Genomic DNA, 24,826 nt, shown 5'->3' with positions numbered 1-24,826 from the left:
TTAAAACTGTTTAACAATAATCTCATCTTAAATTAGAATTTGTGGGCGAAATAATTCTCTTGTATTGAGCATTTGAGAGTAATATGAGTGCAAGAATACATTCAATGGTTGACAATTTTACACATGATATCCGATTTGGCATGGGCAGTATTTTTATGTTTTGAAATTGCAGTCGTTTTATTTAGAAATTGGAATGGCACGAAGAGGTAGAGCCTTTTGTATTGTAATTCCAAACTTATCACTCATATCCAAATCTTCTGGTCGAATTCCATCACCAACCTTCCAATTGAAACCATGGAGTAAATTTCCCAACATAAGGTTCAACATTCGAATCGCCAATGTATCTCCAGGACATATTCTTCTTCCTGCTCCAAAAGGTATAAGTCCAAAATCTTGTCCTTTCATATCAATTTCGCGCTCTAAAAATCTCTCAGGTGAAAATAAATCTGGATCTGTCCAATGATTTGGATCTCGTGAAATTGCCCAAAGGTTAACAAATATTTGTGCATCTTTAGGCACAACATAACCATACAATTCAACTTCATTATTTGCTTTACGCGGTAACAGAAACACCGTTGGTGGGTGCATTCTAAGTGTTTCCTTTACCGTAGCTTGTAAGTAAGGAAGTTTTGAGATGTCGGATTCTCCAACAACCTTGTTTTTGCCTATGACTTCGTCCAATTCAGCTTGTACATTCGCCATTTTTTCTGGATTATGTAGGAGTTCTGTCAATGCCCATTCTAAAGTGCTCGATGTAGTATCTGTTCCAGCCGTAAAAAAATCCTAAACAATAAAAGAAACCGAATTATAATTAGTGAACGATAAAACCTAAAAAAATACAGATGAAGATAGATAAGTACCATGAGAAGATGCTTGATATCAGCAAGAGTCAACCCTGATTCCTTTTCTTTCATCAATCGAAGAAGGGTATCTAACACATCGCCATAATTTTCACAAACATCACAATCATTCAACCTTTTTTGAATAATATCCTCAAAAATCTCATTTAATTTATTTCCATAACCCATTAACTTACGGTTAACACTAAACTTACTAAAAAACCTTAACATAGGAAAACAATCAACCCAGTTAGGCTTTCCAATTTCCTCCATTATCTTCCAAACAAGTTCCTTAAACTCTCCCGAATCCCTAGAACTATAACCAGCCAAATCAAATGAAAAGAAAGTGTTAGACAATAAATTAAGTGAAGTTGTAAAAGCTGCAACTCCAATATCAAGAGCTTCTCCCTTTTTACAACATTCATTAACGTATTCCATTAGTTTTGACACTTTTTCTTGTCGAAGAGCTTGACTTGCATCGAGCCTTTGCGACGAGAACAAATAGATGGCTGATATTTTCCTCAATGAACGCCATTTTGCGCAAACAGGCAGCCATACTACAGAGAACTGGTCGTGCCCATTTGCACGAAGTGCAGCGCAGACTTGTCTGCTGGACACTGTAAGGTCATGTTTTTGGAACATTTCTTTGGCTACAGCCGAAGAAGATACAACAATGGTTGTTATACTTCCAAATTTAAGGTGGATTAAAGGACCATAAGTTTTAACTAAACTAGCTAAGTAACGATGTGGCTTATCTCCTAAGTGACCCAAATTTCCTAGGATTGGTACAGGTTTTGGTCCTGGGGGAAGCCTTGAGAGTTTAGAGGATGATTTCAGTTTCCAAACCCAGATAAAGGGGATCAGAATTAGAATGATATTGTAGTAATTCATGTTTGGTTTTTGATGTTTTGTTTATATGATTAGGTTATATGCCGGGGTTATATAAGCATAAAGTTCAACAGATAGTCAAGTGCAGGCTGCAGCAGCCGGGTGACTTGTAAGTGAAAGGAAATTGCTATTTGCTTACTACAAATTAATTTAAATGTCTACTAATTTAGTCTATCTAGAAAAAAAAAAAAAAAAAAAAAAAAAAAAAAAAAAAAAAAAGAGAAAATTACAAGTAGTAGTGCACTAGTGCATGTCTTCACCAAAGTGCTTAGTGCTTACCAAACCCCTGTCCCACCATTTAGTGGAAATTAAAAGCCAAAATCATATGATGTGCTTTGGATTAAAGCATACCTTTGAAAACTTATTTAACTATTTTAGCTTTCATTATAATTGTTTTACCAACCCCTTTAAGCATTGGCAATTGCCTGTTCAGAGATTGACAGTCCAACAAAGAATTGAAAATTTCTCAAAATTAACTAAATTAACAAACACTGAATTATTACATTGTAGACATTTCTTTAACAAGAATAAAAATTCATTAAGGAGCATTGAAAATTCTTAAAACTCAAATTACAACTTGTCATACAAATCAAAATAATAGATGGCAATAAACAACATAATGGCTTTAATTTCTTCACCTTTAAAAGTAGTGTCATTTCTGACCGGCGAAAACTAAAAATTGGGTCCTTATATAATTAAAGTTTCAGTTCTCTTTTTTCCATCACATCAACAACAAATAATGTACGAATTTAAGATCATATAATGATAAGATACAAAAATATACTTAATAAATCGACTTTTAATAATAAGGATTAACTCAATTTAAATCCCTTCATAAGCTGAATACTGGACGATTGCACCTCAAAACTACCCACAAACAACATTTTTTAAAAGACAAAGGTAAGTACTCAATCTCCCCTCTCCTCCAACCACCAAACCACAAACAAATAAAAAACAATGCCAAATAAAAAGAAAAAGATACTACCCACATTATATTGTCCATTGAATGACATATTTTGGTGGCTTACCTCTTTAAGTACCGAAGATAAACAGCCGGGGGTTTCTAATTTCCTACTTAGCACTTTTCTCATCTAAAAAGAAATCAGTTGATCCATGCCCAATGTTCAGATGACTTCTACAAGGGATTATTCACATACAAAACTTCTACATTTGACTTGGGTGAAAGTTTAATTTTTGATTTGGATTCGATACAAATTCAAATTAAACCGAATAAAATTTGATTTGATATTTTCAGTCTAAATTCAAATTATAATATTTATAATCCAAATTGCACCGATTTGTATATTTTGCATCGATAATCAAATTCGCATATGTTGTTTCAAACTTATTCTTTCTAAAGCTCCTAACTAGATATTAATAATTTTAGGGTTTTTAATTTGCACAAGTAAAAACTTTTAACAAAAATCTAAAATAAGGGCAAAAATTCAAACAAATCAAATGGAAGATATAACATGCTTTTAACATTTTGGTTTTTTCGGTTTTGTTGGACCCTAAACCGAGTCCAAACCGAACACTGAATTATAATTAAAAATTCAGTCCAAATCAAACCAAAATTAAAATATAATCAAACCAAATTACTTATTCGATTTGGTTTGGTTCGGAGTTCGGTTTTTCACCAAATTACTTACACCCCTACATTTGACATCAGCAGTTACAGTTACAAACGCAATGATGGATCACAATTTCATTTTAAATTTGAACAATTGTAATTCATTCGTTAACTTATATATTACTTTAGCTTTGTCTAGGAATTATTGTGTTTCTAAATGTCATTTTGTAAAAATAAAAAAAATATTTTTAGTTATTTGTTTTACAAATAAACTTCTGCCGAAATTTCATCTATTTATTAGTATTCTAGGGAACTCTGAACCCTGAATCCGCCACTAATTGAAATTTGGTAGAATCAGTTGGCATCATTTGCAATTTGATTAGAACAAATACTACTCCATTAAATAAAAAAATTTCAGAAGAAAAAGAAACACACAAAATACTTTTCGAACTAATTTAATCTACTAGCTAGTAATAAGATTCCTAGTACGTCAGTAATGTAGTATCAGTTGAATTTACTGATTCAATCTAATTTATTATTGCTAACTTTAATTATAAATGAATAAGATGTTTTTCATGAATATAAAGAAGTTAAAATATATTAATGTGAGATATTTTGAGTCTTTTCGATGTGTAAAATTAAAATCAAATAATTTTTGTAATTTTTATAAAATTTATTTGTAGTGTTTTAAGTTTGAATAATACTTGAAAAATGTAAAATTAAAAAAATTAAATATAACTTACATTGAGAATTAGAGGTATTAATATTAATATTTTATTGTACATAAACAAACAAAAACAATTCATTGTAGTTTGTCTTGGTTTGTAATCAGAAGGCTTTTTCTTTTTACTTCATGTTTGATTAACTACACTTAAACTACCTCTATTAAGCTGTTAACAAAAGACTTATCCGTAAAAATTTGTACTCCCTTCGTTCTTTTTTGATCTTCCATATTACTATAACGGGTAGTTTAAAAAGTTCTTCCACTTTAGAATACTTTCTATTTTTAGAATGTTTTTATCCCACTTTTACCCCTTAAAACTCTCTTTTCTTTTAATGTACCCTTTTTCTTTTATTTATAATTATTTTGTCTCTCATACTTTCAATACAATCATTACTTAACACTACTATTTAATTAAAATAATACCCACTACAACCTCATACTTCCAATACAATCATTATTTTACACCACTATTTAATTAAAATAATACCCACTACAACCCAAAGATTATATCTTTCTTAATATGTGTGAAAAACCCAAAGTGGAAGATTAAAAAAAACGAAGGGAGTACTATTTAAAAGTTACCTTATTTAAAAAATGGTAGGTCAATTGAAGGAAATAGTTATGTGCAATGAACTCATAACCTTATCTGAAAAATAGTATATTTGCTCCCACTGAAATATGACCCGATTTTTTAAATGATTTTCAATTGGATTCAATTTTTTAAACCTTATTTAAAAGTATGTTGCATTTATCTTGTTGTATTGGAGTACACTTTATTACACTATAATTAAGAAATCTATTAAAAATGTATTTATAGTGGAAGATTCCTAAACATAGTACAAATAATGAGATTAAAACTAACCTAAGGCATGATTTTTCCATAAACATTTGTAACCATTATTGTTAATTAGGACAAAATTTACAATCATATTCATACAGGTTAATGATGCATGCATCTTTGAGTAAAAAACAATTAATCAAAAGCGAAAGTAAAAAACTCTAGTACTCTATTCTTTTTTCTTTTACAAGTGGATTAGCAACATCATTTAGATAATTCCAAAAAATAATATTATTATTTAATTAAATTTATTGGATAATGTGCATTAGGTGGAGCAAGTATCACAGTGTTGTTCCTGACAATTTTTAGGCTCAAGGCGAAAAATTAAAAAAGGATCCTTGTATAAGTAAAATTTCTGTTTTTCATCTCCAACTATGCATTATATAATTTCTCTTTTTTCTAGCACATCAATATAAAATAAATGTACGAATTTAAGATCATATAATGATAAGATACAAAAATATACTTAAAAAATTAATTTCTAATAATAAGGATTATCTTAATTTAGACCCCTTTATGAGCTAAACCCTAGGCGATTGCACCTCAAAACTACCCAATATACTTTAATCATGTACTTCCTCCGTTTCATTATACTTGCTACATTTGATTTTTTACGTAATTTAATGTGTTATTTTGTTCAGTTATATGTAAACTATACCCATCTAAAAATTATAAAAATTTAATATTATGAAAGTATGCAATTAGACGATTCAAACAAGATACCACTTGACTATTATTTTTGCTTACATATTAGCCGTAATATATAAAATAAGCTTAAACGATGAATAGTTGCCATAATCAAGATTTAGCGAGTATTTCAGAATGGAAGAAATATATATAAATTGTTAAATTATTTGTATTATTTGAATGTCATGTTACATATTTAGCCATTTTGGTTTTTCAAATTCAAATAAACACCCAAAATATTTGAACTTTTGAAGTTGTTTGTTTTAGTTAATAGTCAATTTAAAACTTGATGGTCTTAGTCAAATTATTTTCAAATTTTGTCATTAGTACAAAGTCCAAACTATTATTTTTGAATTTCTTTTGCATTTTTCTCCTTTTCAAAATAGAACTAGAATTGGAATAAGTGAGCTACATACACTTATTTAATTGTACGATTCATAAAATTAGATATTATAAATCACTTTAGTAATCAAATTATTATGAGACGATTTATCTGATTATTTTTTTTTTTGCCTTAACTTATAAGTCGTTAAACAACATTTTTTTTCAAAAACTTATTAGTAAAAACAAACTAATGTATAACGCGAAGTCATCGAAAGACGCGCGTTATATATAGGTTAAATAGCTCATCTAATACATATTATATGAAAATATAAAATTTTTGTTTGAGGTCATCTCACCGAGAGACGGTCTCTCACAAAAATAGCTCCTACTTAAATATATTTCTTTGTTAAATGTAAAAAATTTTGACAAACAAATGCATTTTAGTAGTCAATTTTTGACAAACAAACAAAACTTAATCACTATTTTCAATAGACACAACATGTATTATAGTTTATAATTTTTGGAAGTGCAAAAGAAGATAAATGACAAAAATAAAAGATTCAAGGAATTCATGGCTTGCACGGAGGAGGATAAGACACATAAAAAGGAGAGGTATAAAGAAGTAAAACGGGCGGCAAAGAAAGCAGTAGTGGAGGCAAAATATCGCGCCTTTAAAGCCTTTTATCAAAAGTTTGATACCAAAGAAGGGGAGAAATTTATTTTTATATTGGCCAAATCAAGATCTAGGCAGAAGAAGGACTTAGGGACACTAAAATTTATTAAGGAAGAAGGTGGACGAGTAATAAAGTTGTACGTACATAATAAAAAAAACAATAAAAAGATTAAAGGCTATGCTGAGGTAACAGTAATTTACATGAACAAGATGGTAAGTTTCAAATTGTTTATTGCTGTAGCTGCCCCAACTAAACAAAGTCCCAACTTCAGACCACATTTGGGGGTAGCCTCATCATATTTTGTCCTGCAATTACACTGTAAAAATTCATTTGTTAATAAATTTTTGATCCCTTCACCAATAAATTTTGTTTAAAAAAAAAAAAGATAGATTATTGCACAATTAGAGTTGCTAGTTGTTCCTTCCAAACATAGAAAGAAATTGTAGATGTCGTCGCGAATCTCGACTACAGTAACGGTCACGATATCGTGAAAGTGACACCTCATGTGTTATAACTGGAAAAGAAATCATTTTGTCGTAGTGATTTTGATTTTCTAGAACATATATTAAATAAAGATTTTAATGATTGATATGTTAGTAAGAACAACTTATAATGGTTATTACTTCATGATTTTAATTGTTCCGTTTATCAGAATAATAAGCTCAAAATCAATTATAAAGTAGTCGTTATGTCATGGAACAAACTCATGTTTATATTAGGCTTCTAAAATCTTGTAGTTAAACAAAACGCAAGTTGTTCTTATAGAAGTCTATCTGTCCCTTTGAAGAATTTGCTACAATATACCCAGAAAGCTCTCACTTCGTTAACCCTATGCAGTTGAACATATACTACGTAATTTAATATTAAAACCCCTAATTTTAAAGGCTATGTACGGTCGAACATGTTGAACATGCTCAGAATCTCCAATGCCTATAGTTTAGATTCATAAACAAGTGATTCATACCACTTGGCCGGTTTGACAAATAATAACTAATTGGAATGCTTAAACTTTGATTAGAAACACTTTTGCAGGGAATAACTTTGTCATTTATTCTAGTTTTACATAATATTCTTTATACATTTTGTGGTAAATAATTTCATTTATATTATAACTCTAGTTCATCTCTAAAAACTCGACAAATAAAAGCACGTCCTAGATTCGTATAAATTTGTAGCATTAAAATGAGTCATATAATGCACGGAGTTTATTAGTAAGTGATCAATATACCTCTTAACATAGTAGTAACAGAAGTCCGCGAGGATGAAAGTTTGAACAAGTTCTGCAAGAAGAGCTACAGCTATATAAAGATGACCCTGTCCTATTTGGGTCAGCAGCGATCCACCACTGTCGATAAGCTGTACATAATCACACAACATACGACTGTAAGTCGAGTATTATGCAAAATCTCACTCGAACACTAACTTATAACCTTGAATAATTAAGAGTCTCCCATCTATGTCATAATGTCACTCGAACTGACAATTTGCCCTGTGACTAGTTGAGTTCCTTATTCGGAGTGTGCTTAGACTATGGGCTCAATAAACTAGTATTAAAGCCCATGGGCTATGGCTCACCTGGTAGAAGAGCAGGTAAGCAATGGTGCACCTCTTATGTGGCGGGGCACTAGTAACTACAGTGGAATGTCGCTTGACCAAAAAACATACATAGGTTGGCGTGGTGGTGCAAGTCATTCGAGATATTGCATGTTGGTTCTTTATGTGGGTTGTGAAGATCCTTTGGGCTAATTAGTTGTGCTTGTCTTCGTGGGATCTTCGAAAGAGGTCATGCTTGGATTGATAGTAGAGCTCGCACATTTGAAGGGTGTATACATATGTGAAAAGGGTACTACGAGTATGATTTGTTTGCTATCTTCCTCCTTTTATGAATTTCGATTTGTGAGGGGATACTGGATTGATGACTACGACTATGACTATACACATGTGAAAGGCAGGGGGAGATTTGTTGTGATTCTCTTGTGTGTGGCAAAAATGTCAAACATTTGAAGAAGACTAAAGTCAAAAGGTGCATGACTGGAGCGTCAGACGTGAACTAAACTGTGTCATGAGCTTATGAACTCTAATGAAAGGAGAAGAAAATAATTGGAACTGATAGAATATATAATATATCTTGAGACTACAGAGCAATATTGCTTATTGATGGTTGAAGCATCAATATATGTACATACTATATCACTAACAAAAACATAGTAGTGTAATTTAAATACTAACCAAATTCATCCAATTTGCAAATGAGAAAAATCTTGCAACACCCAAAGCAAATACATAGTGTGCGGTGAAAGGTTCAACAATCTGCAACACAAACGAAAGACGAAACAAGACACTCTTGTTAGATCATTTTTTAAACAAAAATAATCCGAAGAGTTCAAAACGCAATTTGATGATGAAACACAAAATATTATCTTATCTTCGACATTAACCGATTATGTAAAATTGGACTCAGAAACAAGGGCCAGTACTATATAAGGCCTCAATTAGACCTAAACTCTTAATATTTCTTCATCTTATAATCCATGATCCTTATATTACACTTCAACATGAAACAAAAGTTCTCACGGTTTCGGTCAAAGTGTGACAAAAAAAATGAAACAAAGGAACATGTAAATTGTCGCAATAGTATCTACTAGCATTCAGCTCGAGCCCAACTTTCCAATCTAGTATACTAAATAAAACCTGAGTCTATTGGAAAATAACCCACATATGATCCCATATCGAAGAATTGGAGCGAGATTAGTTAACATATATACTTGATGAGCTACTCCTAATATCAATTGGTCTTCAGATGGAACCTCATCAGTTACGTGTGCAATCAGCTCTCCTTTTATACGGGTCTTATAGCGTACAAACCCATAAACGAATTTATCACTCAGTATCATAAGCACCATAACTGAGACTAGACAAACGGGCAAAAAAACATAATCTAAAGCTTTCCTACACCATCCATGGTATGTTTGCAAAGAAAACTAGTAAGAGTACTACAGATTTAAAGTACTACCTTAGCATTCTGTATTAGATGGAGCTGGGGAAGAACCGAAACGGCTTCAATTGTGATGTAAAACACAAAACAAAACCCCAAGATAATGCCAGCATTGAATCCAGGATGACCGATTATTGAAACGATGGCGCAAGGAACCAACTGTCAACCGCACACACTTAATGTTAGTATTAGCTATTGTATGCATGGTATGTTGATTGTTGGCTGTTGCATACTTGCATAAGAGTATAAGACTTAGAGGGGCTCAATGGGGCGGGTCGATCCAACTGGTCAAGGGTCGGGTCACATTTTAACGGGTTATTAGCGGGTCAGGTCAATAATGGGGGGTCATTAACGAGCTTTGGTATAAAGCATTGGGCAGAGTCGGGTCGGATAATTACAGGAATTGGTTGCAAAAAAAATTTACTACTTTTTAAAATTTTTTTAAATGATATTATTATATACATGAGTGAGTGAACCCAACGGGCCATAAAGTAGATAACTTTTACATAAGACTAGTAAAAGAATCAGTTTTGTATCTCAAACATACACAAGCCTAAACACCGCCCTAGGTGGAAGCCAATTAATGACATCAGGTAATGAAATGATGAAACACATTTAACAATTGTTATGTGGATGTGCCTACAGAACTGAGAAGTTTGTAAAGATAAGATACTTAGTGATACCCCAGATTGAGTTTTAAAAAGAATTGATAGATGGCTCATATCAACAAGTTACATGAAATTTAATTTCCTTACCACATAGTACAAAGGCAAGTTGTCATGCTCCTTCATGTAGGTGTTCTTTAGCTTAAAACGTATCATATAGATGACCCAAAGAGTAGCTCCAAGAGTTAGAGAATCGAGTAAGACATGCATATCGCGTAAGAATCCAAAAGAAACTAACATTCTAATCAATATAAATATTGCTGTAAGCTCTTGAGTTTTCAATGATAGACCTGTTAACACCCACAAAGATATGTAAATATACATTACAATTTACAAGATCCTGAAGTAGTTTAAGTGTAATATCATATCATACTATACTATCAGGGACGATTCTAGGCCCACTTAAGATGCTCGACTGCCTAGGGTTCTCAGAAAATAAGGGCCTTATATATTAACAAACTCCTTATAATTCATCACACAAGTGTAGCTTAATAGGTGATGTGTCTTTTTGCGATATTGTTAGTTAAAGTTTCAAAACCTAATGTTAAATTTTTTTGAAAATTTTGGTCCATATTTTGGCATTAATGATTGAAGAAAAGCTTCAATTTATTAGACATCAATAAGTAAAAAGGGTCTTTATACTCTTTGTTCCCCTGCATACTATATCATTATATCCAGTAAATCTCGTTGAATAGCAAGGTGTAACCTTTATTTAATGGATTAAATTTGTGTGTTAGATTAACTAAAGGGATTTCATACATCTTTTCTTGTTGATGGAGCCACATTTTGATAAAAAAAAATTGTGTATTAAATTAATGATCCTATGATTTTTTACATCTTTTCTAGTTTATTATTTATTAGTAAATGTGATTAAAATTTGATACTTCTTGTGTTCTAAAATACTTGCATCAAACTCATTTTTTGCAATTTAATGATTTGTCGGATTGTTTATATCTAAAGTTGTGCATAACTAAAAATTATAAAAATTTGGTATTATGAAAATATACGACGAGACGAATAAAACAAGATCCCACATGATTATGTTTTTTCTCGTGTAATAGCCGAATATGTAAATTACCATAAAATAAAAAATAGTGCAAATGTTGATTTTGGTACAAGTAATATGGAACGGAGAAAGTATTATAATAAGATCTGCAAGTACCAAATTAGCCCAAAGATTTGAAGTTTAAAACTAAGGTGAATATTAGTAGGATTTTAAACCTAATGGTCGGCCCAAACGTACCAGAAAAAGGTGGGTCAAACTCAACCATTTTGAATCTTTTTTCATTTTTGTCAATTTTTTCTGTTTCACTATATTATTTTTCGTGTCGAAACTTACCATATTTATTGTATTTTTTCATAATTTGATACATTTTTTATTTTGAATTCTTAAAAAAGGTATATTAGTTTTTTTATAAGACCTTTTTTCCTATTACAAAAATAAATACTATTCTTTTTAGGAAAGCACAAGCAATAAGATTTTTTTTTAAAAAAAAAAAAATTGACTTATTGGTCAATCCAAACCGATCCAAAATAGAATAATCCAACCTGAAACTAACATTAGCTAAAATTAACACGACCAAACAATAATCCAACCGAAAATAATTTGGCCCAAAACATACCTAATTAATCATTTAATTGTACGTTTTGGTGCAACTGACGTATAAGATGGTCTCGAACAATTTCAGACTAACAAGGAAGCAACGTGATACACGAGCTTAAGCAATTATTGGTTGTAGGGACTACGGACCTAATGATCGTGACTTCGTGTCAACAACACCCTTATCTTATTAAAGTCAGCTAATTTTTTATGAATTATAAATTCATATTAATATTATCTATATTTTTTCGGATTGCAATATCAGTAATCGACTTTATTTTATTTTGTCCTATTTGAAAATACCCGAAGACCCGTTACATTAGCGAACTAAATTGTGATTAAAAATTCACGCACCCCATAAATAATTTGTATTTAAAATATCTCTCTTACTTTGCATTTTTTTATTATTAATAATTATTTTATTTCTTTGGGATTAAAGGGGCTTTTTTTGATTAAGGGGCGGATTTTGAGTTATGTTTTTCAAATCGATTTGTCTAATATTTTTATTTTTTATATAATTTAAATTTATTTTAAAAATTAACTTAAATTAAATTTAGTTATAAAAGAGCTTTGATTGGGATGGAGGGTGTACTAGGGGTAGCAACAATAAGTACTTAAAAAAAAGATGAGAAAAAAAAATTTCCCAATAGTAACACATAAATTGTTTGGCAAAAGAGATAATCACTCATAATTCCACCATTTTAACTTAAATCATCTAATGCTTATTACTATTATTAATTAATTAGTTTAGCCCAAGCCGATATAAATTATATTTAAAATTAACTAATCAAATCAATTAATAATTTTTTTTTGTCCAAAATCTTGTATTGAAATACTTATAAAAAATACAGTATACAAAAAAAAAAAAAAAAGAAGTAAAGAAAAATACCAGAACAAGTTTTGGTAATGGTGAGCTTATAAATTAAGAGGAGAAGAGCAGAAGAATGAGCAATCTGAGTAGCCATAAAAAGGTATGTCTGATTTTTCCAGAAAAGCCTGAGGAGAAAAAGTAAGAAGATACCAGAAATGAGACCCATGGATATTAATTCTCTGACGGATCTGCTTCTTACCCATCTTGATATTCTTTTCACTGCTTCTCCACTTTCCTTCTTCTCTCCCATTTTCTATTTCTATTTCTTTCTTATTTGAAGATCAAATTAATGGCAATGTATGTCTTCTATGACTTAATAAGTTAATAGTACTTATACTCTCGAAAATCAATGTAAGGTTCACAAATTGCCCATTTTGTGGGCCCTTTAAACAATTACTTCCTCCTTCCTGTAAGAGAAGGTTTTAATGGACATCAATGCAAATTAGTTTATGGAATAATTTTAACTTATTTTGATGTAGATAGAGGGTTGGATGGTCAAATCAGCCAATGTTAGTGTTTGGTGAAATAACTGGTTGAAAGAGCTTGTCGATATGCATAAGCTGTTTTTGAACAACCTACTCGTTGCAGCAAACAGCTTGTTCAAGAATGACTATTCAAACCAATTAATAAAATTAGTTGGTTAAATCAGATATCAGCCGTTTACCAAACACCCTATTAATATATAACAGTGATTTATGAACTTAACAAATCACTATTATATAGTAGAATTTGATAAGAATAGGATAGACTTTTGTGATTTTAATTTACCTTTTTTAATTTTATTTATTTTATTATTTTTTTTTTTGTGTTTTCGTAGTTATTTAGAAATAATGATTATTGATTAGGAATTATTATTTATGTAAGAGATTGTAATGCTTTTATTTCTTTTATCTTAGAAAATTAATATTAGTTTTTGTTTTGTTTAAAACGATATTTATTAAGAAATTTAAAATTAATTATATTTAGTGTTTGATAAATTTATAAAAATAATTAAGTATTGAGAATCTAAGAATGATTTCATAAACATTGTTATTTTAAATTTTGAATTTATATTTTATAATTGATATTTATATATTTGATGTGAATTTTTTTACTATCAAATACAATTTTATAGATCATCTTTTTCATACCTAGTGTATTACGTTCATAGGAACTATCATTAAAGATTTAAGGTATAGGAAGAGATGCAAAATGACAACACATATTCATAAAAGAGGATGCACTCGAGGAAGACCCCAAATAGAGAGAATCATGCAAGAAGCTAAACCCTAAGCCTCCATCTAACAATACAAGCTGAATCATTTCTATAAATTAAAATAAATAAGAATAAATATACATAAAAAACTAACTAGACAAATAAATACATGAGTAAATGAGTCAAATAAATAGGAAAAAAAAAACAAGAACAGAAACAAGTAATTGAGAGAAATATCAATAGTCTAATACATCATACATCAATTAAGAGGTAAATACAACCTTATGGATGATACTTTATAATCTCAATTCTCCTTTATATCATTTATATAATTTATTTTATTTCTTTTATTTTGCTGCAATTTTATTTTTTGTTATGTTTGAAAATAATAATTTCATTGTGAAATTTATATAATTAATTCAAATTTAGAGTTTGATAAATAAATAAAAATTAAAATTGAAGTTTAAAAAAGATTTCACAAAATTTATTATTTTCAAATTACTTTATTAAAAAATCATACTTGAAATCCAAAAATTTGAGATGAATTACTTGTTGGCATGTTGTCATATACAACATTGTGCATGATATTTATCATATCTCACATTTTTTTAATATTGTCCACACAATTCAAATGGTTCGTGAAAATTGCGTTTAAAAAATTTATAACAGATCACATTCATTTAGTCGCAGGTGCACACAATTTAAATGGTGAACAGACTTCTGAAAATTCAAGTCCGCAAGACAAAATTTTATAAGCATGGACAATCCACAAAATGCCCAAACCGTCCATCAACACCTTTTATTTTACTATATAATTATGTCAATATCTTAATTAGATACATAATAACAAGTACTTATTTATATTTAGTTTTTGTTTGATGGGTTGGGCGAATAAAAAAAATATATAATTGATATTCCTATGTTTTTATGATTTAGCATCAAAGTTGAAGTGGGCTATTTTTTAGAAAATGTTGATATTTAATAATAAATAAAAATATATTAAATTGCGGGAATAAAATTAAAATAGACTTAAAATATACGGATGAAATTAAAAGAATATAATTATCCATATTTAAAACGACGGTTTAAAATAAAAAATAATACAAAATTTTTAACTTGGCCTCTTATTTTAAAATTCTTGGTCAAAATATGAAAACTTTACTCATTGCTATTAGGGAAATTTGCAAATAAACACCTTTTAAAACCACTTTTTTGTAAAGAAACACCTTTTATAATTTTTTTTGTAAAAAAACACCTTTTAAGAGACTTTTTTAAAAAAAAAAAACACCTTAAATCAGTTTCCGGTGACTTTTGTCGACTATGCCAGTCAACGCCGGAAAGTTGACCAAAGTCACCGGAAACTGATTTAAGGTGTTTTTTTTAAAAAAAAGTCTCTTAAAAGGTGTTTTTTTACAAAAAAAATTATAAAAGGTGTTTCTTTACAAAAAAAGGGTTTTAAAAGGTGTTTCTTTGCAAATTTCCCTAATTATTATTATTATTAATTTTTTTTAAAATTTTTAAAAAAATTTTTTTTTATATAATAATAAAAATAAATTTTTTTTAAAAAAATAATATTAATAATAAAAATAAAAATAAAAATAAAAACAAAAATTTTAAAAAAAGTTAAAAAAAATTTAAAAAAATTAATAATAATAATAATAATAATAAATATTATTATTCTTATTTTTTTTAAAAAAAATAATTTTTTAATTTAATTTTTATTTTTAATTTTATTATTATTATTATTTTTTTAATTATTATTATTGTTATTTTATATTTTTTTATACTTTTTATTTTTTTTATTATTATTAAATTTTTAAAATTTTTTTAACTTTTTTTTAAATTTTTTTTTAATTTTTATTTTTATTTTTATTATTAATATTATTTTTTTAAAAAAAATTTATTTTTATTATTATATAAAAAAAATAAAAAAAATTTTAAAAAAATTAATAATAATAATAATAAGGGAAATTTGCAAAAAAACACCTTTTAAAACCCTTTTTTGTAAAGAAACACCTTTTATAATTTTTTTTTGTAAAAAAACACCTTTTAATAGACTTTTTTTTAAAAAAAAACACCTTAAATCAGTTTCCGGTGACTTTTGTCAACTTTCCGGCGTTGACAGTCAACGCCGGAAAGTTGACAAAAGTCACCGAAAACTGATTTAAGGTGTCTTTTTTAAAAAAAAGTCTCTTAAAAGGTGTTTTTTTACAAAAAAAAATTATAAAAGGTGTTTCTTTGCAAAAAAGGGTTTTAAAAGATGTTTTTTTTGCAAATTTCCCTTGCTATTATGTCCATATTTTATTATAATTCTTATTAAACTAATAATTTAACTGACTTTTTGTCTTAAGATATAATATTACACATTAAAACAAAAATTAACTTAAAATTGTAGCTTATTTTTATATAATTAGTTTGAGAAAAAATATCTGCCAATTGGCCCCTCCAAATTAAAAATATTGGTTCTATATCAAATTAAATGAGAGGATTTTTGATAAATTAAAAAAATGTTAAAATTTCCCAAATTAAAATTGTTTTCGACGTAGCATGTCCAATCACTACCAAGATGAGTCACATACTCAGAGACTCACAGTAGAAACATCTGTCACATTCTATTTGACGTAGCACATCCAATGAATATCCAACACGTGTCAGCTCTCAGTCACTTAATATTATTGAGACCTCCATGTCCCGCTAAATTTATACTAGTATCATTTTCTCTTTTAGGGATCGTCTTTTATGTATTTTTTTTTTGTTTAAAAATAAATATATTACTATTTTAATAATATTTATAGATTTTATCTACATAATTTAATTACTCTCTTTATTTATTATTAAATATTAATAATTTTTTAAAACACTCATAATTCTAGAAGAAAATAAAACACTCTTGACTTTAGACGATAGCACTATGTTTGGATAAGGTTTTAGGAAGGAAAGGAATGAAAGAAAAAGAAAAGAAAAAAGGTAAGAGATTAGTAAGGAGAATTTCCTTTATTTGGATAAGGAGGGAATTGAAGAAAAAGAAAAAAAAAATAAAATTTATAAAATTTTATAGCTTAATAGAAGTATTAATGAATTCACAAAAAAGTTTGAATATGAACAATATTCTACTTAACAAGCTATTTTTCTTTCAAATTTTTTCTCCTTTATAAATAAAATTAGGGATATTAGTCCTTCAATTTTCTTTCCTTCCAAATCCCTCTTTCCATGGAATTATTATTCGAACAAAGGAAATCATTTCCCTTCAAATTCCTCATTTTCCTTTTCCACCAAATCCCTCCATCCAAACATAGTGTAAGAGTCTATTTGCCCACGTGAACAGTAAATTCTTTTAAATCCGTATTAATATATGGTATTTTCAATAATATGACTTTTTATATTTTTATATGAAAATTTAAACTTAATTTATTTTAGATAAGTTTATTTTTATATTTACTTTATTATAATTTAATATTTTATTTTTATATGTAAAAACTTAATAATATACATTGAAAAAAGCATATATTTATTAAAAATTACACATATCAAATTGCTTACAATTACATTGACATTAGAAAAACTTATGTATAGAATACAAAGTAGAATAGATGGATAGATAGTTAGCTATAGATTTTGCCATAATTAGAAAAAAAAAGAAAAAAAAAGAAGGTTGAATAAAGGGAATGGATGGTTAATTGGTTAGACTTTAATTAATTGGGTGAGGCTAAATTTTTGCAGGGAACTGTTTAAATAAATTTGAGTATATCATATTTTGATGTGAATTATATTGGACCTACTTCACAATCATCATACTAGATTTATAAGAGTTCCAATTCTAACAAACTTTGATCGTAATTATTTTATAAAAAATACTCCCTCCTATTCACTTTAGGTGTCCTATTTATTTTGAGACACTATTTATTTATCACTTTTAAATTGCATTTTATTATTAATCTATAAGTTAAAACATAGTCATGTGGAATCTTATTTGATTCGTTTTGATGTAAAAATTATTAATATCAACTTTTTATAATTTTTAATTACACATAACTCGATATATTAAGGATTGAATAAGTACATTGGATAGAGTGCATAAAGTAAATGGGACACCTAAGCTGAATAGGAGGGAGTATTATTTTAAAGATTCGTTTCAAAATTGAAGTTTTCTTAAATTAAACCTTCCCTTTCCACATTGGAAAGCTCCCCTTCCCCAACATCACCAAAGCCGCCCTTTTCTCGCGCCACCCCTTCCCCTCCCCCTTTCCCTGCGCAAAGAAAGAAGGTGGGGGCAGAACAATGAGAAGGTATGGTGGTTGTGGTGGCGGTGGTGGTTGCGGAGGAAACAGAGGTGGTAATGTCTTTATTTATTTATCTATTTTTTAAAAAAGTTTTTTATTAAAATTATAAACAAATAAAAACTTGACCATGGAGGTTGTTTTTGGATGAAGCAACATCTTTAACATATTAGAGGTCATTTAGACTTTTAGAAGAAAATGATAATGTTCCGACCTTTAAAAACTAATCACTTGAAAATCGAACCTTTAAAATGAAATTTTACTTATTTAAGTTCCCAGGAAAGTTTTAGTTGCAAAACTTAATTTTGTTTGGACCGATTTTGGTTCTGATTCGGGTTGAAAGGGAAGCTGCAACGGATCATTTCTTGGCTTATTGAAAGGGAAGCTGCAATGGATCATACACATGCACATGTAGTGTAGTTTACACAAAGTGGAGATACACTTCCTTTACATATAAAAACAGAGAAAGAGTGGATACAGATTCGAGTCTCAGAGCATATTAGTCTTGCCGTCCTTCTGGTAAACTCGAGCCTCTTTGTGAAGAGAATTTATTCTTGCAGCTCCTGAGGATTCCGATCTCAGACCATCTGAGGTAGTCTCATCATGCGTTGTCCCTCTACTACACTGTAAATTCAACTTCATTTTAGATTTCAAATTTCTTAACCAAATCAACAAAAAGGAACTGTAAAATAAACCTCAGTGTTCGGCTAGCGTGCAAAGTACTAACTAATGTCATCGAAACAAATGCATTATTAGTGTACTCAAAACAGCTAAATTCATTGTTAATGGCTAATGTGTATACAGTAGTTGCGTACCTCTTGATGTAGTAATAACAGAAATCTGCCAAGATGAATGTTTGAACCAGCTCAGCTAGGAGAGCTATGAGAATATATAGGGATCCTCGCCCAATTGATGTTAGAATTACTCCTTTGGAGTCGATAAGCTGCAAGTTGGTGCAAAAGATATTGCAAGTTAAGTAAAGAATCTTAGAAAAATTTTCAGCATAACTTGTAGGATAAAACTAGAGATGTCCAAAATTGACCCGATTAACCGAAATCGAGTATGACTTGACTCAACTTAAAAATAATATAAAAATTTACTTTGATTGTTTGGATAATTTATACACACAAGAATCGAAATTAACTCGACCCGCCCAAACACCCTAATGTATGCGTCCAAATCATAGAACATTGTATTATGTTTAGATTCATTGCAACACATAATGTATCCATCAATCACTCTTATGTATAGCGGCGAGTAAAAGAAAGAGCAGCCCTTCCAACTTCTAAGTAAATGACTTGGGTTTAACCGATTCCAGTGGGCAACCTAGGTAACGGATCTCCAAGTTTGCATCTATGCCCCCCTTAAAAGAAACAAATGAGAACGATCATCCTGATGCACTTACACTTCTCTGAGATTTTAATGAAATTGTGACATACTATCAACTATCAAGCATGCTGTGCAATAATAGCATGATGTAGATGCAAATAATAATTTCATTAAAAGAAAGGAAAGGTTAACAATATTTGAGACAATGAAAAAGGCTAAGCTCTGACCATGATAATCCAATTTGCACATGTGAAGAATCTTGCAACACCCAGGGCGAAGACATAGTGAGCAGTAAATGGTTCAACAATCTGCGACACGATCAAAAGGGAGAAAATATTAATATCTTTTTCAGACCCAAAAAGAAGCAAGCCAAAGAAGGTACAAAATAAGCAAAGAAAGCAAAAAGATATAACAAGTCCTAGTGTTGGTATATTGGAATTTTTACACCAAAACCGAAGTCGAGTATCCGCTTAGGGTACTCAAATTGTTCCAGCAACCAGCTTCACAGACACTTATGTGTACTCAAATATCCATTTTCTAAGATCTTGAAATGCATTGGGCTTCTGATTAGCTGATGATTATGGAAAATTATTAGGTGTAAAATTGGTGTATTCCCTCGATAATGTGAAAGTAATTTAGAAGTACCCTCGTGTAATAGTTGACATTATCACTCGAAGCATGTTCACCTGATAGCGAAAAAGGTCCCTGGATGCTACTGTCTGGCTAGCCTTCCTAAGTCCTTACTAAATAAATTAGTCAGTTTTTGGCGCAGAGTATCGATGGTTTTTCAAGCGCTACAAGCTGAAGGTTATTTACGAAACTGAGGGTTACTTTCTTTTAGTATTGGGCTGGAAAGAAAATAAACGACAAAGCTACAAACTTTACTGAAGATTCATAGACAAAAATAGTTGCCGTTTCATGCTTATCTGAAATGAGCTTCTTCATGTTCTAACAAAATGGACAACAACAGTATACCCCAAAGATTGGGGTCGGCTACATAAACCAATATATCAGTTACGTAAAGTATAGTGCTCATATTAACAGTACCTTAGCATTTTGTATCACACGGAGTTGAGGGAGCACTGACACAGCTTCAATTATCTTCGAATAGATATAGAAGAATCTGAGGCCAAAACTAGTCCCAAATCCCGGATGGCCTATAAGTGCAACAATGGCAGATGGCACAAGCTGTAAATAGCAAGAGTAAACAATCATTAACACTTAGTCATTCATTTGTTTGGGAAAATATTGTTTCGTATTGGATTTAAGTGCATTTTGTTCATGACAGTACACATATTTCATGGCATAGCTGTTGTGCACATGTACAGTGCAAGTAAAATCATCAAATATAAAAGTTGTAATAAAAGAAGTGGAAGATGACTAAACAAGGATTGAAATATGAACAAGGATAAAAAATTGCTTACCACATAATACAAGGGCATATTATCAAGATCTTTCGTATAGGTGTTCTTTAACTTGAACCGTATCATATAGATTACCCAGAGAGTAGATACCAGGGTTATGGAATCAAGGACAACATAAATATCACCTATGAACATAAAATGGCACAAGATTCTCATGATTAAGTACACTGCCGTAAGCTCCTGAGTCTTCAATGATAAACCTGTGAAGATGATAAAAGGTACACACTCAAATCACATGAAGAAAGGACATATATTGTATGATTAAAATTAGTATAGTACACGTGCAAAGGGAGTTAAATTTTGGAAAAGCATTACAAAGACGAAATAGATCATCTTGTAGCATGTCTTTGCTTGATAGTTGATATTTGATAGTAAAGCACACTCATAATTAGACTAATTTCTTATTTGAGATTTGTGCACAGGTAGACTTTGAATAAGAAAAATTATCTTCAATGTTATACATATTTTTGAATCATGTCACACTGAAAATTAGTTGTCTGTCATTGGTTGTTTATAAATAAAAAGTGGGTCATAAAACCTAAAGGCATTGTAATAGCATTTTGTTTTGGCTTAATAATCAAATTTTCAGCATTTTAAAAGTCAATTTCCAAACACTAATTGTAATTGTTCAATCAATCACCAAAAGCTAAACAAAAAGTCAATTGTGAAATACAATATACATCTAAGGAAGCTGGGTAACACTTACATCATAGAACACTAATGGCCTAATGGGAATGAGTATACTATGTAAAACGTCAACTCTTTTCAGCCACAACTTCAATGGTTAATCAAATTGTAGTAATTAAACTACAGGGTTCGCTCTTCATCATTCTCCACTTCAGATTTGTTTAGTAAAATATTTCCAAATTTGCAATATATTTTCCCTACTGTACCTAATTCCCACCAACTCTCAATGTTTATCTCACCAAATCTAATCATGCTCTAGCACAGATACCTTCTCCAATTATAAAATTATAATAATTTTATTCCTAATTATTGCAGAAAAATTATTAAATTAATTAAATCTTAAAATTAAACTCAAATTTCAAGCAATAAACAAGTCAACAAAGAACAGCTATAAACATTCATCCTCAAGCTTTAATTCCAGAATAAATCATGATCTTTTCTTAGTAACCAATTAAATCCTCAACCCTTCACTTGTAAACTTCTAATTGAAATTAAAATTGAAAATTTTCCATCAAATACTAAATTTTTATTATTTCCAATTTTTTTATGAATTCACTTTAGCTCACTAATTGAAAGTGGTACTTATTATTTTGATGCTCAAAAGTGTTACATAATATTTAAACTGATTTGATTAAATTTAAGTATAACAAAGTATCAAAATAGCCGAGGATTTAACTGGCCACAAATCAACCTATTAATTTAGGGTTTTCTTAGAACCAGTTCGATTCTCTCTCGCTACACGAACGGATTAATCATTTTTCCTTAGCCATCATCTAAGCCTCTAAGGCTACCCACACCTTGATCATAGCTTCTGACGGAGACTTTCAAAAAAAAAAAAAAAGAAAGCAAAAAACTAAAGATTATAAAGATGAGTACTCTGAAATCAGCAGTAAAAAAAAAAAGAAGAAAAAAAATACCAGAACAGTTTTTGGTGATGGTAAGTTTGTAGATTAAGACTAAGATTCCAATAGAATGAGAAAGTTGAGCAGCAACATAGAAATAAGTGTAATTTCTGACGAAGATCTTCAAGAAAATAAGGAGAATAATGGCAGTAATGGAAGCCATGGTAACTTGCTGCCTTACTGATCGGCTTCGAATCCATCTTGATAGCTGCTTCACCGGCGTCGGAGATGCTCTTTTGTCGCCCATTGTTGATCGTTTTTGCGTTTACTTAGGAGTTTGGAGTACCAAACAGAGAATATTATTGATCGTGCTTCGAGTTTTAGCGGGGTTTTTATGGAAAGTGCATTGGTTTGACTATTTGGGACTGTTAGCTGTTTTATACTATTATTTGCTCGCTGCGTCTTGGGTAAAAAGTAGAATTTAGGGAGGGTAAAAAAGTGAAGTAATAGAGAGATTGCAATTCAAAGGAGCACTTCAAATCGAGTATCCCTCAACACACCATACTTATCAGAAAAATGCAAATGCTTCCCACAAACTTTCCTCTTTCCACTCCAAACCCAAAACCATCCCACTATCTCTCCTCCATTAATGCAATCTCCACTCTCTCTCTCCTCCCCAAACTCTCTTCCCTCTCTTTAATCCACAACCACCTTCCTCCGTTCAGCATCATCCGTATGGGTGGCGGTCCTAGAACCTTCCCGGGAGGCGTTTCAAAATGGCAATGGAAAAGAATGCAAGCCAGGAAAGCCAAACAACTCCTTAAAGCTCGTTTAGCTCGTGAACGTCAAATCTACGAAATGCGTAAACGAGCTGAACTTAAAGCTGCTGTTTCAAATCTTGAACGTCCATGGGAAGTTGTTCAAAAGGATGCTCTTAAAACTTCTTCTTCACTTTTCTCTGTTTCTGCTGACGAACAACTTAAGGTTTTAGCTGACCGATTTCAGAAACCTGGTGGTTTTGATTTGTGGTCTGAGAATGATGGGCCTCAGATTTTTCATACTCCTGACGGTAATTTGCCTTCTTCTAGGTTTTTCCCTAAAGGGGTTGTTCATAGTATTAAGCCTTATGGTCAGATTGATGAAGGTAAAGGTGAAAAATCGAGTATTAATCGAAGCCTTAAGGATGGAAATGGGAAGAAATTGGATAATGGCGGTGGTAAAAAAGATGAGAATTTGTTGGGTTTGAAGGAAGGAAGAAGAAAGATGAACTCTTCTTCTAAGAGCAAGGGTCGTTCTTATGATAGAAGAAGGAACTCAGAACAAGTATGGGAATTTAGAAGTAGTTCTAATGGTGGAGATGATGTGTATGATATGAGTTTGCAAGGTGATGGTAGTTATGAGTTTAGTGCTGTTCAGAATGATGATGATAATGGTGGAAAATTAGGGTTTTGATGTATTCTTGTTTAAGGAATGCAATTGCATACAATTATATATTGATTATACAAAGAAAGTGTAAGCTGAAACCTTTGTTTTATCATGATTTTAAATATGGCTATTTGTTATATATTGCTTTTCTGATGAGTTTGTTTTAGACTGATTTCTTATTACATTGATTATGCTGATAAAATTTATGCCTCCGGCTAAGATTGTTAGTAAGAATATTTAGCTGCTCTAACTATGCTATTCTCTATGTCTAAAAGTAGTTGCAATTTATGATTTTTATACTTTTTGCACTCTATGATTGAGGAAATAAATTAGCTTGATTGGATAGTATATAAACTCATTAGAAACATGGTGTACATAAATGATCTTTTATCAGTGATATTGAAGTTGAATGACTTTAATTTGGCACAATCTTGTAGAGTATAAGAAATAGAACCTGACTTATTGAATTTGTAATTTTACAAATTAAAGCTAGCTCTCTAGCTATATAGCAATACAAACATCAAACCCGAATATATGTTCTTTTCTTGAACTTCAGTGATGGGGATAAGGCCTGAAAGAGGTGAATCTTGTGGTCTAAAATCTTAGTCAATCACGGTTATAGACAAAAATAAAATTAATATAATAATCAAATAAAAAAACTAAAACAAAGTTACACAAATGATAGACCTATGGCATAGTGTCACATACCAGTAATTTATAATTAATATATATCACGGTTATTTACCTAGTGAAGCTCATTTTGTAGTATGCGATGAGATGACCGAGATCCATTATCGTCTGAATTGATTCATTTTGGTGCAAGAGTGAGAACTCGGAAAGCCTCTCGAGAACATATTGTGGCTTTGTGCAATATGGATGATTACTGGGATTCGTTGAATGCCAATGCCTTTATCCTTAGAAGGCTTATGGGATGGGATTAGACTTGAACATATATTCTCTATTTAGTTGCCC

At 30.3% G+C, this 24,826-nt stretch overlaps 4 protein-coding genes across 5 annotated transcripts; 1 reads left to right on the top strand and 3 right to left on the bottom strand.

Moving 5' to 3' along the window:
* Positions 1-38: 38 nt before the first annotated feature.
* Positions 39-1,842, bottom strand: LOC130827417 (cytochrome P450 76AD1-like). The gene is made up of 2 exons (XM_057693135.1): positions 861-1,842; positions 39-783 (listed from the first exon to the last, which is right to left on the bottom strand). Exons 1-2 carry the CDS (start codon positions 1,728-1,730, stop codon positions 178-180), a joined length of 1,476 nt encoding a protein of 491 aa, XP_057549118.1. The 5' UTR covers positions 1,731-1,842; the 3' UTR covers positions 39-177.
* Positions 1,843-6,614: 4,772 nt separating this feature from the next.
* LOC130827418 (uncharacterized) lies at positions 6,615-13,071 on the bottom strand. The gene is made up of 6 exons (XM_057693136.1): positions 12,694-13,071; positions 10,295-10,494; positions 9,558-9,698; positions 8,774-8,854; positions 7,773-7,900; positions 6,615-6,860 (listed from the first exon to the last, which is right to left on the bottom strand). The coding sequence occupies exons 1-6, from the start codon at positions 12,923-12,925 to the stop codon at positions 6,812-6,814; spliced, it is 831 nt and encodes a 276-aa protein (XP_057549119.1). The 5' UTR covers positions 12,926-13,071; the 3' UTR covers positions 6,615-6,811.
* Positions 13,072-18,486: 5,415 nt separating this feature from the next.
* On the bottom strand, positions 18,487-22,751 carry LOC130827414 (uncharacterized). Of its 2 annotated transcripts, XM_057693133.1 has the most exons (6): positions 22,505-22,751; positions 20,901-21,100; positions 20,524-20,664; positions 19,704-19,784; positions 18,963-19,090; positions 18,487-18,771 (listed from the first exon to the last, which is right to left on the bottom strand). In XM_057693133.1, exons 1-6 carry the CDS (start codon positions 22,734-22,736, stop codon positions 18,726-18,728), a joined length of 828 nt encoding a protein of 275 aa, XP_057549116.1. In that variant the 5' UTR covers positions 22,737-22,751; the 3' UTR covers positions 18,487-18,725. The 2 variants fall into 2 exon arrangements, with proteins under 2 accessions (XP_057549116.1, XP_057549115.1); XM_057693132.1 differs by having other exon boundaries at positions 18,487-19,090.
* Positions 22,752-23,005: 254 nt separating this feature from the next.
* On the top strand, positions 23,006-24,054 carry LOC130827416 (uncharacterized). Its single transcript, XM_057693134.1, has one exon. It carries the CDS (start codon positions 23,006-23,008, stop codon positions 23,879-23,881), a length of 876 nt encoding a protein of 291 aa, XP_057549117.1. The 3' UTR covers positions 23,882-24,054.
* The last annotated feature ends 772 nt before the right edge of the window (positions 24,055-24,826 follow it).

Source organism: Amaranthus tricolor, chromosome 11 (assembly GCF_026212465.1).
Source record: "Amaranthus tricolor cultivar Red isolate AtriRed21 chromosome 11, ASM2621246v1, whole genome shotgun sequence".
NCBI classification, from domain to species: Eukaryota; Viridiplantae; Streptophyta; class Magnoliopsida; order Caryophyllales; family Amaranthaceae; genus Amaranthus; species Amaranthus tricolor.
This window is presented reverse-complemented; position numbering and strand designations above follow the sequence as displayed.